Here is a 15541-nt window from a genome sequence, read left to right on the forward strand (position 1 = left end):
CTATTTTTCGATCCGTATGGTTATATCATTTAATGATATTGAAGTCAGAGGTAATGTCGATTTACGCACCAACCGAATGACGTGCATATCTATTTTGGGAGCAACCTCCCTTTTCAAACAAACCCCTGCCGGAAGAGGATAATGAGAATTCCCTTTTTTAGGAATTCCGAGCTTCCTACTGGGTGTGACCCATGTCTCTTGCATGATTTCCGTCAGCTGTTTTGACTCCGGAAATTCAGTTCTGACCGTTTTGGGACATTTAAACACAGGTGCCTTGGATTTTAACAAAAGCACTGCTGCCTCCTCTAAGGATAGAATGGCTTTCATAGCATTAATTAGCTCAGGTATATCTACTGAGCTGGGACCTTCATCCTCATCTCTGTATGCAGACCCAGAATACAAAGAATCATCTTCATCCTCCGAAGTGTCCCCTTCTGAAACCTGTGTAGACTGTGAAGATGTTGTTTCATGTCTGTGTGATTTACATTCCACAGGCCTTTCAGCCTGTTTTGTTGAAAGGCTGCAGATTCCTGGACTGGATGTAACTTATCCCTGGTATTGGAGCTGGTATTATCCGCTCAGCTATATTGTATAATGTTTGTGCAAAAGTCCATGGAGGTTCTGATTGAACCTGTACCTGCCTTGGATTATTAAGGAGGCTTTGGTGGAAGCTATAACAATTTGCACATAATCCATTTTGTACCAGATCTTGAGAGGTTAACCCTGCTTTGCAGGACAAACATGATTGTGCTGCTGTGGAGAGTGTATCCTCCTCACCCTTGCCTCTCTTAGACATGGTAATCACACACCTGTTGTCACGATCCGGGTATCTGGACGCCATTACTTACCCTTCAGATGCCTCCTAAGGCGGGCTCAGCGTTCCAGGACCGGATTCCGTTGTTCCTGAGTTTCCACATACAGAGTGGTCTTTTCATCAGCCGCGGCCTCCGCTGTGCCCGCGTGGTTAAATGTGCATCTATCAGCCTGGCGTCTCCTGTCTCCGGTGGCCGGCGCCGCCATTACTGTTTCCCAGACCACATGGATTACAAACCAAACTTCCCTCCAAGTGTCTGCATGGGCGCAGCCATCTTGGATTCTGTCATCTGATCATTTCCACCAATCTGCTGTCTGTGTTGTTGATTTGCATAATTGCCTAGCCAACCCCTTCCTTGCTGCAGGTATAAGTAAGCTGTACCTGAGCAAGGAAGACGTCAGTGCTTTGGTTGTCAAACCTAGTTCCTGTTTGTCTCTCTTCTATGATTGTCTTCCAGGTTCCAGCTCCTGTCTCAAGACTTCCACCATAGAGACCCGCACCAGCATTCCACCTGCGGTGTAGCCTGACTCTCCAATCCATTGTGGATTCATCTGTTTCCAGCTACAACACTACCTGCTTCCAGCCTCAGCTTCCAGCAGAGTACAGCTTCCCTTAAAGGGCCGGTGTCCTTTCTACACTTTACCACTCTCCACCGGAATTATTATTTCTCCGCTCTCAAGTTCTACATTTCAGTTCACATTTCATCGCTCCCAAAGTTCATTTATTATTTAACTGGTTCCAGCCAGTATCCACTCCGTGCTAACAACAGTCTGGTTCCAGCCAGTATCCACAGCAGCTGTTTTACCTTCAGCAACCCAGCTCTTCCTGGAACACCAGCTGGTATAATCCTGGGTTATCTCCATTGCTACAGCCGGGCCTGGTAAGGACTTTCCATCTAGAAGATCATAAGAACTATCTCACACTACCAGTGCCCTGTGGCTCCTGCCATGCTGTAGTACTCAGGAACTGTATTTATTCTTTGCTGACTTTTACGTTTTCTTTTATTGCTGCTGTGATGCGGAGTTGTCATAATAAACATCATTGACTTTTATCTAAGTTGTCGTGGTCACGCCTTCGGGCAGTTATTATTCATGTTACTTACATGTCCAGGGGTCTGATACAACCTCCCAGGTTCCGGTACATCTCAGCCCCTACAACTGAGGCTGCCTCCCGTCAGCTCAGGCCCTCAGTTGTGACAGTAAGCACTGACCTAATGAATCCAGCCGGAGACCAGGATCAAGCGGCCAGGCCGATGCAAGAACTGGCAGCCCGACTAGAACATCAGGAGGCTGCACAGGGCCACATCATCCGCTGTCTCCAGGATCTCTCTACTCGGCTGGATGGGATTCAGACAACTCTCCGTGGATCAGGCGCGTCTGGTGCGTCAACCACAGTGACTCCAGCTATAACCCCACCCACCTTACCCATTTCTGCTCCACGTCTTCATCTTCCAACGCCAGCAAAATTTGACGGATCTCCAAGATTCTGCAGGGGATTTCTCAACCAGTGTGAGATTCAGTTTGAGCTACAACCTGGCAATTTTCCCAGTGACCGTACAAAAATTGCCTACATTATTTCTCTTCTCAGTGGCTCAGCCCTTGATTGGGCATCACCGTTATGGGAGAGGTCCGACACCCTGCTATCTTCTTACACTGCATTTGTGTCAACATTCAGGCGCATCTTCGACGAGCCAGGCCGGGTAACTTCAGCTTCGTCTGAGATTCTCCGTTTACGCCAGGAATCACGTACTGTAGGACAATATCTTATACAGTTCCAGATCCTGGCATCCGAACTGGCATGGAACGACGAGGCCCTGTATGCTGCATTCTGGCATGGTTTATCCGAGCGTATTAAAGATGAGTTAGCTACCAGAGACTTACCCTCCAAGTTAGATGAGCTAATCTCACTTTGTACGAAAGTTGACTTGCGTTTCAGAGAGAGAGCAACTGAGCGTGGAAGATCATCTGCTCCAAAATCTTCTACTCCTCCTCCTCGCCAACTGTCACCAACTACAGATGAACCCATGCAAATTGGCCGTTCCCGTTTAACTCCTGCTGAGCGCCGAAGACGTCTCTCCGAGTTTCTCTGTCTGTATTGTGCAGCTTCGTCTCACACCATTAATGCCTGTCCCAAACGTCCGGGAAACTCCAAATCCTAGCTCGCCAAGGAGAGGGCCGGCTAGGAGTAATGATCTCCTCTCCATCTCCTCAAGATTGTAACCTCCCAGTCTCGCTTCAAGTTGCTCAACGTTATCAGAACGTCATTGCCCTCCTGGATTCCGGAGCAGCTGGGAACTTTATTACTGAAGCCTATGTTAATCGGTGGTCCCTACCCACCGAGAGACTTCCTTCGTCCTTTTCCTTAACTGCTGTGGATGGCAGTAACATTTTTGATACAGTTATTTCTCTAAGGACTCTACCAGTTCGTCTGAGAGTGGGAGTTCTTCATTCCGAACTTATTTCATTTTTAGTGATTCCAAGAGCCACACATCCTGTGGTCCTGGGCCTTCCATGGCTCCGTCTTCACAATCCTACAATTGATTGGACGACTACGCAAATCCTGGCATGGGGTTCCTCCTGTACTAAGACATGTTTGTTTAAAGTGTTGCCTGTCTGTTCTTCCTCCCCCAGGTCGTCTGATGTTCCACCTCCTCCATATCAAGATTTCACGGATGTGTTCAGTAAAGCTTCTGCTGATATCCTTCCTCCTCATAGAGAATGGGACTGCCCGATTGATCTCGTTCCAGGGAAGGTTCCACCTCGAGGCCGAACTTATCCGTTGTCTCTCCCCGAGACACATTCTATGGAGGAATACATTAAAGAGAACCTAGCAAAGGGGTTCATTCGACCTTCTTCTTCTCCAGCCGGCGCAGGCTTCTTTTTTGTAAAGAAGAAAGATGGTGGTCTGCGGCCGTGCATCGACTACAGAGGTTTGAACGACATTACCATCAAGAACCGCTATCCTTTACCCCTGATTACTGAGCTCTTTGACAGAGTTAGCGGAGCTACCATCTTTACAAAGCTGGACCTGAGAGGTGCATACAATCTCATCCGGATCCGTGAGGGTGACGAGTGGAAGACCGCATTTAACACCCGTGACGGACATTATGAGTACCTCGTCATGCCCTTCGGATTGAGCAATGCTCCAGCTGTCTTCCAGCATTTCGTCAATGAGATCTTCAGAGACATTCTATACCGTCATGTCGTGGTCTATCTAGATGATATCCTCATTTTTGCCAACGATTTAGAGGAACATCGTTTCTGGGTAAAGGAGGTTCTGTCCCGTCTCCGTGTCAATCATCTCTACTGCAAATTAGAGAAATGCGTCTTTGAAGTCAAGTCCATTCCGTTTCTAGGGTACATTGTGTCCGGTTCCGGACTAGAGATGGATCCTGAGAAACTACAAGCAATCCAGAATTGGCCGGTACCCTTAACCCTCAAAGGGGTCCAGAGGTTCTTAGGGTTCGCCAATTATTACCGAAAGTTTATACGAGACTTTTCCACCATTGTGGCGCCTATTACTGCTTTCACCAAGAAGGGTGCTAACCCGTCCAAGTGGTCTGAAGAAGCCATGCAAGCTTTTCATCTTTTAAAACAGAGGTTCATCTCTGCACCTGTCCTGAAACAGCCTGACATCGACTCTCCTTTCATCTTAGAGGTGGATGCCTCCTCCGTTGGAGTAGGAGCGGTGTTATCTCAGAGGGCTAAAGATGGTCATTTACATCCTTGCAGTTTCTTCTCACGGAAGTTCTCCCCAGCGGAGCGCAACTATGCCATTGGCGACCAGGAGTTGCTAGCCATCAAGCTCGCTCTAGAGGAGTGGAGATATCTGTTGGAGGGAGCTTCTCATTCAATCACCATCCTTACAGACCACAAGAACCTTCTATATCTAAAAGGCGCACAATGTCTCAACCCTCGTCAGGCCAGATGGGCACTTTTCTTTTCCAGGTTCGACTTTAAACTCCAGTTCTGTCCGGGCTCTCAGAATCGCAAGGCCGATGCCCTTTCCCGCTCATGGGAGCAAGAAAATGAGTCAGAGTCTTCAGACAAGCATCCTATTATAAATCCGTTGGCATTCTCCACGGTAGGGATGGACTCTACGCCCCCATCAGGGAAAAGTTTTGTGAAGCCGACACTAAGGAAGAAGCTCATGCATTGGGCCCATGCTTCCCGTTTTGCCGGACATACAGGTATCCAAAAAACCCTGGAGTTTATCTCTAGGTCCTATTGGTGGCCAACTCTGAAAAAGGACGTTTTGGAGTTTATTGCATCTTGCCCAAAGTGTGCTCAACATAAAGTATCCCGCCAGTCGCCTGCGGGGCAACTGGTTCCACTATCTGTTCCCCGTCGACCATGGACCCATTTGTCGATGGATTTTATTACAGATTTGCCCATGTGCAACAAGTTCAATACCATCTGGGTGGTAGTTGACCGGTTCACCAAGATGGCACACTTCATTCCTCTCACCGGTCTTCCGTCAGCTTCCAAGTTGGCTCAAGTATTCATACAAGAGATCTTCCGACTCCACGGTCTTCCAGAAGAAATTATCTCAGATCGAGGAGTTCAATTCACAGCCAAATTCTGGCGAAGTTTATGTCAAGTCCTCCAAGTCAAGTTAAAGTTTTCCACGGCTTACCATCCTCAGACCAATGGTCAAACTGAGAGGGTGAATCAGGACTTGGAGGCCTTCCTCCGCATCTATGTGTCCTCCTCTCAAGATGACTGGGTTCAATTACTTCCCTGGGCCGAGTTCTGTCATAACAACCAGTATCATTCTTCATCTTCTTCAACACCATTCTTCACCAACTTTGGATTCCACCCTAAAGTCCCTGAGTTCCAACCGCTTCCAGCAACTTCTGTTCCCGCAGTGGATATCACCTTGCATCAGTTTGCCAATATCTGGAAGAGCGTACGATCAGCTCTGCTCAAGGCATCGTTCAGGTACAAGAAGTTTGCGGATAAGAAGCGTCGAGCAGTTCCTGCTCTCAAGGTGGGTGATCGGGTATGGTTATCCACGAAGAATTTGAGGTTAAGAGTTCCCAGTATGAAGTTTGCACCTCGCTACATCGGTCCTTTCAAAATTGATCAAGTCATCAATCCTGTTGCTTACAGACTCCAGTTACCTCCCTTCTTAAAAATACCCAGGACATTCCATGTTTCCCTGTTGAAACCGCTAATCTTGAATCGGTTTCATTCCTCACTTCCACCAACTCCGAAAGTCCAAACTCAACGAGGCGTTGAGTATGAAGTGGCCAAGATCCTGGACTCACGTCACCGTTACGGTCAACTTCAGTATCTCATTGACTGGAAGGGCTATGGTCCTGAAGAACGCTCTTGGACCAATGCCTCTGACGTCCATGCTCCTGCCTTGGTCCGAAATTTCCACGCAAAGTTTCCTTTAAAGCCTAAGAAGTGTCCTGGGGCCACTCCTAAAGGGGGGGGTGCTGTCACGATCCGGGTATCTGGACGCCATTACTTACCCTTCAGATGCCTCCTAAGGCGGGCTCAGCGTTCCAGGACCGGATTCCGTTGTTCCTGAGTTTCCACATACAGAGTGGTCTTTTCATCAGCCGCGGCCTCCGCTGTGCCCGCGTGGTTAAATGTGCATCTATCAGCCTGGCGTCTCCTGTCTCCGGTGGCCGGCGCCGCCATTACTGTTTCCCAGACCACATGGATTACAAACCAAACTTCCCTCCAAGTGTCTGCATGGGCGCAGCCATCTTGGATTCTGTCATCTGATCATTTCCACCAATCTGCTGTCTGTGTTGTTGATTTGCATAATTGCCTAGCCAACCCCTTCCTTGCTGCAGGTATAAGTAAGCTGTACCTGAGCAAGGAAGACGTCAGTGCTTTGGTTGTCAAACCTAGTTCCTGTTTGTCTCTCTTCTATGATTGTCTTCCAGGTTCCAGCTCCTGTCTCAAGACTTCCACCATAGAGACCCGCACCAGCATTCCACCTGCGGTGTAGCCTGACTCTCCAATCCATTGTGGATTCATCTGTTTCCAGCTACAACACTACCTGCTTCCAGCCTCAGCTTCCAGCAGAGTACAGCTTCCCTTAAAGGGCCGGTGTCCTTTCTACACTTTACCACTCTCCACCGGAATTATTATTTCTCCGCTCTCAAGTTCTACATTTCAGTTCACATTTCATCGCTCCCAAAGTTCATTTATTATTTAACTGGTTCCAGCCAGTATCCACTCCGTGCTAACAACAGTCTGGTTCCAGCCAGTATCCACAGCAGCTGTTTTACCTTCAGCAACCCAGCTCTTCCTGGAACACCAGCTGGTATAATCCTGGGTTATCTCCATTGCTACAGCCGGGCCTGGTAAGGACTTTCCATCTAGAAGATCATAAGAACTATCTCACACTACCAGTGCCCTGTGGCTCCTGCCATGCTGTAGTACTCAGGAACTGTATTTATTCTTTGCTGACTTTTACGTTTTCTTTTATTGCTGCTGTGATGCGGAGTTGTCATAATAAACATCATTGACTTTTATCTAAGTTGTCGTGGTCACGCCTTCGGGCAGTTATTATTCATGTTACTTACATGTCCAGGGGTCTGATACAACCTCCCAGGTTCCGGTACATCTCAGCCCCTACAACTGAGGCTGCCTCCCGTCAGCTCAGGCCCTCAGTTGTGACACCTGTATGGTGTTAACTACAAAATGTGTTAACGCATTCACTGTAAGATTACTAAAGTGATATACAATCTGATCCCTCCCTGCCTTGCACCAGCATTGAGGATCGGATATAAAGAACCCGCAAAACTGACAGAAATATAGTATAGTAAAGGTCAGCAGCCGCACTAGCAATCAGTCACAAGTTATACATTAGTATAATAAGCAATATAAGCACATATTCAACAACAGATACATTTCAGGTGTGTAGGAGAAACATATTACTGCATTATCTTATATGGGACACTTAACGTATTCAGTCGCACAGCGAAAGAAACAGCAGTAACAGTTTACCAGACTCATATGCATCAGGCACTTATCCAACTACATGTACCCTAATGGTAGGTAGAGACTTAGAAGGTCATTCAGATCTGATCCCTCACTGCCGTTTTTTGCAGCGGTGCGAACAGGCTATCACTGCGCATAAGTATGCACTGCAATGCGCATGCGTGCCACACAAGTACACACAGAAACGATGCCTTGCACAGGTTTAAGCACCGCTTCCATTCGCACCGCCATTCGCAAGAAGATTGACAGAAAAGGGGCATTTCTGGGTGTCAACTGACCGTATTCAGGGAGTGTTTTGAAAAACGCAGGCGTGATGGGGAAAATGCAGGCGTGGCTGGGCGGACGCTGGGCGGGTTTGTGACGTCAAATCCGAACACGAATAGGATGAAGTGATCGCAAGCGCGGAGTAAGTTCTGAGCTACTAAAAAAACTGCACAAGCTCCTTTTGTACCGGTCGGATGCACACGCGTTCGCACACTTGCACAGCTAACTCACACTCCCCTATAGGCGGCGTCTATGCGTTTGCAGCGCTGCAAAAAATAGCTAGCGAGCGACCAGATATGAATGACCCCCTTAGTGCTGTATCACCTGCCTCAGTAAAATTGGGATACAGGGAGACTTAACCACGATTCCAGGATAGATCAATATGTTATCCAACACTGAGTGGATCCAGATGCAAATAGTGAACACCGACGCACAAGTGAACATATATGTTATCAGTGAACACAGACGCCCAAATGACACAGCCGCCTATGCTGCGACTGGGTCCGTTGGATATCTAGCGTCTCAGACGGAAGCAGGAAATCAGTTCATGGCGGGAAACTCGGAGGAAACTGGTCATGAACCGGGCGGAGGGGCGCACAATAGAGCGTTTTACTCCCCACTGCTGACATCAACCTGGATCCCGGCCTCTTACTAATCCCTGGAGCCTATGATTCCTGAGGCCTAGCGCTGGTGCGGAACCAACGCATTACCTTCTCCCTGTTCTCCAGCCACAACTGGACTTTGCTAGTACATCCTCACTGACGCCCGCTGAAACAGCACTGTACACGTGGGAAAGCGTTATCGCGACCCGGCAGAGAGTTGTTGGAGTCACTCTTTCTAAGGTGCATATAAAAGACACTTTGTAGAAAGATCACTCAGAAAGAATAAGACTATAAAAATAAATTAAAGAAAAAAGCTTATAGCTGGCCAAAAATCTGCAGCCTTAGACCGTGGTCCGGCTCCTGCCACACCAAAAAAAATAAAAAATTGCCTGAGCCAGAAGGCGGGGATATAGGAGACTGGCCCGTTGCATTCTGGGAGGCAGAAAGCTTTGATTGTTGGTGCCATTCCGCTGACGCTACCTTATATCCCAATGTATATCCTGCAGATACTGCTGGAGACAGTGGGACATTCCTGTTGACAGTCCTTCATGACACTTTACCTAAACCCTAAAGGAGTAAGACTGCGGCAGACACTCTGAGAGTTTGTTTCCTACTGTAACGTGTGCCAAAATGGGACTAAGTTACTGGGCAAGGATCTTGATATGGGTTGAAAACGTTTTTTCTCTTTATTTCCTGTGCTATTTAATTGCTATATGGACTACGGTCTGACATTCTTTCCACTTACATTTAGTTTCTAGAATGCTAAGGTGTTCAGGCAAAGCATGGCTGATTCATCTAATATCCTGCTGCCCTTATAACTGTGTTGGTAGCACCTAAATTGGATATCAGGCCATGTTCTTGGCCTTCACCTCCTTTGGTTACATTGAGAATAAGAATAGTACTATGTTATGCTATATTTGATATTTCTTTCTACAATTGTTACTATGATGACTATATTTTGCACTCTCGTATGGCTACTTGGGGAAGTCGGTGGGTCCCACTTTTAGGCCTGACCGCCACCTTTTTCCACCTTTCTGTCACAGTACCCTAGTGACGGAATCTTTAGCTCCTTTATGGACGCTATTTCTGTAGGTCTTCCATTTTTGTTCCCTATTTGATTTTTTCTGTTATTCGATAGTTTTAAAGTATGCACACACCCTACAGACTCTATTGGACTTTCCACAGATGATCCTAGAGGTTTCATACCATGATATGATCTCTCTCTATTATGGTGAAGTTTTTAAGTCTTAATGTAAAAGGTCTCAATTCTCCTCATAAGAGACGTCTTGCACTAAAATATTTTGCTGATATTTTGTTGGTTTTTGCCCAACTGATAACAAATTTGCTGCTACGATCATATCCGGATATTAGTATATGAAGCAGTGGATTGATATGCTGTAATTCTAGTCACAATCTGGTACGCAGTGTTTTATTGGTGGGTGTGGGCACCCTGAAAAGAATTACTACACCATAGGCGCTTGTTCCTCTCCCTCTTGTTCACAGATTCTTTGGCTATCTACCTAGTAGCAATTTGAGGAACTGAGCAGCCGCCCAAAGAAGTGGAGTGCGTGAGATTGAGGCTATAAACCCTACATTGGACTTCATGGAACCCTGTGGACTACATCAGGGTACAGAAATATTGGACTGGGAGAAGCACACTGATCTATTCCTTTTTGAAACACTCTCTCTCTCTTTCTCTCTATATACATACACATTTTATTTTTTTAGTACACAGCATGGCCGCTGGTAACACACAGTGACATGATGTGAGGAGGACAGCAGGAGTATAATAGGGGCTGATGGCTCCTGATGTATGAGATACACCAGAGAGTGTGGGGAGGAGACTGGTCAGGTCTCTAGGCTGGCAACACACAGTGACATGATGTGAGGGGGAGAGCAGGAGTGTAATAGGGGCTGATGGCTCCTGATGTATGAGATACACCAGAGAGTGTGGGGAGGAGACTGGTCAGATCTCTGGGCTGGTAACACAGTGACATGATGTGAGGGGGAGAGCAGGAGTATAATAGGGGCTGATGGCTCCTGACTACCCCACTGGGAAAATATATTTCCTTCATTAGTTTGTACTGATAGAGGACGGTGTAATATAAGAGATTGCTGTAGTGACTGAGCAAGGAGAATATGTAATAAGTGATTATTACTCACCGTTGCTGATATCTGTAGGGATTTCCTCCTCCTTACACTGCTGATCACCCCTCACATACGTCTCTTCTTCTCCCTCTGTATCTTCTGCCTTCATATCAGTCACATACGTCTCTTCTTCTCCCTCTATATCTTCTGCCTTCATATCAGTCACATACGTCTCTTCTTCTCCCTCTGTATCTTCTGCCTTCATATCAGTCATATACGTCTCTTCTCTCTCTATATCTTCTGCCTTCATATCAGTCACATACGTCTCTTCTTCTCCCTCTGTATCTTCTGCCTTCATATCAGTCACATACGTCTCTTCTTCTCCCTCTATATCTTCTGCCTTCATATCAGTCACATACGTCTCTTCTTCTCCCTCTGTATCTTCTGTCTTCATATCAGTCACATACGTCTCTTCTTCTCCCTCTATATCTTCTACCTTCATATCAGTCACATACGTCTCTTCTTCTCCCTTTATAGCTTCTGCCTTCATATCAGTCACATACGTCTCTTCTTCTCCTTCTGTATCTTCTGCCTTCATATCAGCCACATACGTCTCTTCTTCTCCCTCTGTATCTTCTGTTTTAATATCAGACAGACGTTCTACCTAAAATAAAATCAAAACACTATAATGACAGTATAATATCATTGCATAAGACACAGCTACTCTACTATAGCTACATATACTGACAGTCCACAACACCCATAAAGGGATATAACTTGTGGCGAGCGTAGCTAGCTACCGAGCCCGCATGAGGCTTTCTAGCGTTCTCCCCGCTGCTGGCATATTAGTGGCCAGGATACCGCTGTCGGTATACTGGCGCCCGGTGTCCCGGACGCATGTAAATCATATGTATTCCTCCCACCTACCTGATCCTCCTGTGGGATCCTGTGATTCTCCTCTGTACAATCCTGGGAATACAGAGGACGGGGACATCTCTCTGGGGTATCTCTGTTACTGGGCCCATCTGTAGGAGACACACAGTGACTGAGTACAGTGTATATATGTGATTATCAGATGATGTGTATATAGGGGCCCCCATACCTGCTCTCCCCTGTACAATACATGAGAGTCTCCTCTTACCCAGTGATGTAAGGGGCCGGTGATTCTCCATCATCACGTCCTTGTATAGACCCCTGTGTTCCTCTATATACTCCCCCTCCTGCATGGAGACATAGACAGTGACATCCTGACACCTTATAGGAACCTGAAACACACAGTGATACAGTCATCACCCAGACACATCCCCTGATGTTACTGTATAATGCCCCATGCCCAGCAGTCACCTCTCCAGTCATCACCCAGACACGTCCCCTGGTGTTACTGTATAATGTCCCATTCCCAGTAGTCACCTCTCCAGTCATCACCCGGACACGTCCCCTGGTGTTACTGTATAATGCCCCATTCCCAGCAGTCACCTCTTCAGTCATCACCCAGGCACATCCCCTGGTGTTACTGTATAATGCCCCATTCCCAGCAGTCACCTCTCCAGTTATCACCCAGACACGTCCCCTGGTGTTACTGTATAATGCCCCATTCCCAGCAGTCACCTCTCCAGTCATCACCCAGACACGTCCCCTGGTGTTACTGTATAATGCCCCATTCCCAGCAGTCACCTCTCCAGTCATCACCCAGACACATCCCCTAGTGTTACTGTATAATGTCCCATTCCCTGCAGTCAACTCTCCAGTCATCATCCAGACACATCCCCTGATGTTACTGTATAATGCCCCATTCCCAGCAGTCACCTCTCCAGTCATCACCCAGACACATTCCCTTATGTTACTGTATAATGTCCCATTCTCAGCAGTCACCTCTCCAGTCATCACCCAGACACATCCCCTGGTGTTACTGTATAATGCCCCATTCCCAGCAGTCACCTCTCCAGTCATCACCCAGACACATCCCCTGGTGTTACTGTATAATGTCCCATTCCCAGCAGTCACCTCTCCAGTCAGCAGCTGAATGATCTTGTTGGTGAGTTCCAGGATCTTCTGGTCATTGTGCCTCTCACGTATAAGCACCGTGATGGGGCTCTGGGTCCTGCTCAGTCCTCCTGACACACGGGAATGGCTGTTGGGTGCCTCACACTCACTGGATGTCTTCTTCACTACTGTGTAACCCTGTGTATTGGGAGAGACATCAATAAAAAGTTGACATAAACTCCCCAGTCATGTCCCTGTATTATTACTATAGATATAAGTGATGTCACTGTGATGCTCCCAGATCTCCTCACCTCCCCAGTCATGTCCCTGTATTATTACTATAGATATAAGTGATGTCACTGTGATGCTCCCAGATCCCCTCACCTCCCCAATCATGTTCCTGTATTATTACTATAGGTATAAATGATGTCACTGTGACGCTCCCAGATCCCCTCACCTCCCAGTCATGTCCCTGTATTATTACTGTAGATATAAGTGATGTCACTGAGACACTCCCAGATCCTCACCTCCCCAGTCATGTCCCTGTATTATTACTATAGATATAAGTGACGTCACTGTGACACTCCCAGATCCCCTCACCTCCCCAGTCAGCAGGTAGATGATCTCCAGGGCGATATTAATTATCTTCTCAGTCATGTGACTCTTGTCCGTGTCCATCCTGAGTGAATCAGTGAGACTACAGAACGTGTGACATATGATAAAGACGCTGGTTCCTTACAGCTGGAGTGTCTATGACATATGATAAAGACTCTGGTTCCTTACAGCTGGTGTCTAGGAATAAATATAATACACATAACAGATATTTAGAACTGAGGGACCAGTAAGACATCCCCCCCCCCCTGCCACAGATCCCTGGTCAGCGTCTGCCAGAGGTTCCTGTGCCCCATAAAGCTCCTCAGAGTCACACAGCGCTGTACTGTATGTTACCCCAATGCTCCTCCCATGGCCGGGGTCTTATTCCTCCCAGACACGTACTTGGTGCCAGTTTCTGCACAGGAATCAGTTACAGACACATGAATTAGGGATGTTGGGATTTTGTATTATATTTATTCCAGAACCTGAGAGGATTTGTGACTGTACCCAGGTCACACAGATAGGGGGGAGGTGAGGGGAGAGGGGATCCGGATGGTAGGGTGACAGTCAATAAGGCCACCACTTTTGGGAAATGATAAAAAAGGTTGTAAGAGAGAATTGAGGAGTGGCGCAAATACCAATAGGTCTTACATGAAATGTCCTTATCAATTCCAAGTAGATGAGTTCTGTGTTGTAGGGGTCTCGTTGTACGTGCAACCTTTGATCCTGTAGTTGATATCCCTAACTTGATAAACAGAAACAGATCATGGTGCAGACCAACATTTTGGGGACCAAGGATTTATTTAAGGAAAAACTCACAATAAAAATTAAATTAAAAGAGCATATCACCACTCAGGGTATGAAGAACAGGATGCTGGCGTATCTGATAAAACGAGGTCCCTTTATACGTGTAACCTTTGATCCTGTAGTTAATATCCTTAACTTAGGGAGTTCAGCTTCTAAGCTCACACATAGCTGTGAGTGTGACACAGGAAAAGTTCGACTTCACATTTTTATAGTTTATTTTTATCTTTTTCATACTTTACGACCCCCGTGGACTATGATTGTGAATAGTAACCCGGGAAGTGCAGCGAGCCATGCAAGGGGATGCGGTGCAATAATTGGGGTTCCTGCTCATGTGACGAAGAAAATGTTTAATGTGTTGACCTGTCCCGTGTTGGCCTTTTTCACTGTGTCGGACTTTTCCGCATGTCGACCAATAGCTGTCAACCTATTGACTGACGACCTTATGCAGGGCGACCCTTTGATTCATAACCAGGGGAGAGTACACAGGAGAGCAGAAGGGGTGTAGATGTGGGGAGAGGGGAAGTAAAGTAGGAAATCTGGGTGTACAGCGGAGGGTGACCACTCATTACTGTTATTATTACTCTGCTGCTATAGTAACAGGACACCACAGGCTGCTCCCCCTGTATAATACTAATAACAGGACACCACAGGCTGCTCCCACTGTATAATAATACTAACAGAACACCACAGGCTGCTCCCCCTGTATAATAATACTAACAGAACACCACAGGCTGCTCCTGTATAATAATACTAACAGAACACCACAGGCTGCTCCCCCTGTATAATACTAATAACAGGACACCACAGGCTGCTCCCACTGTATAATAATACTAACAGAACACCACAGGCTGCTCCCCATGTATAATAATACTAACAGAACACCACAGGCTGCTCCCCATGTATAATAATACTAACAGGACACAACATGCTCCCCCTGTTTAATAATACTAGCAGGACACCATAGGTTCCTCCCCCTGTATAGTAAGACGCCATTACCCGATCTCGACGGACACTTGGAGGCTGCAGCAACCGATTGAAACTCACTTCCTGTGTGTGGAACGCACAACCCGATAGTAAGGTAAGGTGGAACGCACTGGCCGGAAGTAGGGTATGATTGGCACAGGCTACTTCCTGATGACTGGCGCTCCCCTCCTACATCCCGGCCACAGCACCGCCCTCTGTAATGACTATTACCATACATGTCCTCAGTGCAGGAGGCCGGCGGCCATTTTCTTGTAGACCAGTCCGGCAGCTGCATTAGCAATAGGATCCCTGGCCGTGCAGTGACGTCAGGAGCGGCGGCCATTTTCCCCTGGTCTGAGCTCCGCCTTCCTTCCTTCATTCCCGCGAGGCAGCAGGAGCAGAGAGCAGCCATTGCTGTGTCTGGCAGCAGGTAATGATATTATTATTATTCTATAGGCTGA

General features: G+C 47.1%; 2 protein-coding genes across 2 annotated transcripts in view; one reads left to right on the top strand and one right to left on the bottom strand.

Annotated features, from left to right (window-relative positions):
• Positions 1 to 15215, bottom strand: part of LOC134984093 (oocyte zinc finger protein XlCOF6-like) — a 36978-nt gene extending 21763 nt beyond the window's left edge. Inside the window, exons 1-6 of the mRNA XM_063949725.1 lie at positions 15114 to 15215; positions 13962 to 14051; positions 12738 to 12914; positions 11875 to 11998; positions 11657 to 11758; positions 10809 to 11393 (exon numbers count right to left, since the gene is read on the bottom strand). Coding sequence (XP_063805795.1) covers positions 10809 to 11393; positions 11657 to 11758; positions 11875 to 11959 — 772 coding nt within the window. The 5' untranslated portion in view covers positions 11960 to 11998; positions 12738 to 12914; positions 13962 to 14051; positions 15114 to 15215. The remainder of the gene's footprint in view (positions 1 to 10808; positions 11394 to 11656; positions 11759 to 11874; positions 11999 to 12737; positions 12915 to 13961; positions 14052 to 15113) is intronic.
• A 101-nt stretch (positions 15216 to 15316) lies between these two features.
• The window catches only part of LOC134984089 (uncharacterized), a 128354-nt gene continuing 128129 nt past the window's right edge, over positions 15317 to 15541 (top strand). Inside the window, exon 1 of the mRNA XM_063949722.1 lies at positions 15317 to 15510. Coding sequence (XP_063805792.1) covers positions 15317 to 15510 — 194 coding nt within the window. The remainder of the gene's footprint in view (positions 15511 to 15541) is intronic.

This window comes from Pseudophryne corroboree (genome assembly GCF_028390025.1).
Source record: "Pseudophryne corroboree isolate aPseCor3 chromosome 3 unlocalized genomic scaffold, aPseCor3.hap2 SUPER_3_unloc_35, whole genome shotgun sequence".
NCBI classification, from domain to species: Eukaryota; Metazoa; Chordata; class Amphibia; order Anura; family Myobatrachidae; genus Pseudophryne; species Pseudophryne corroboree.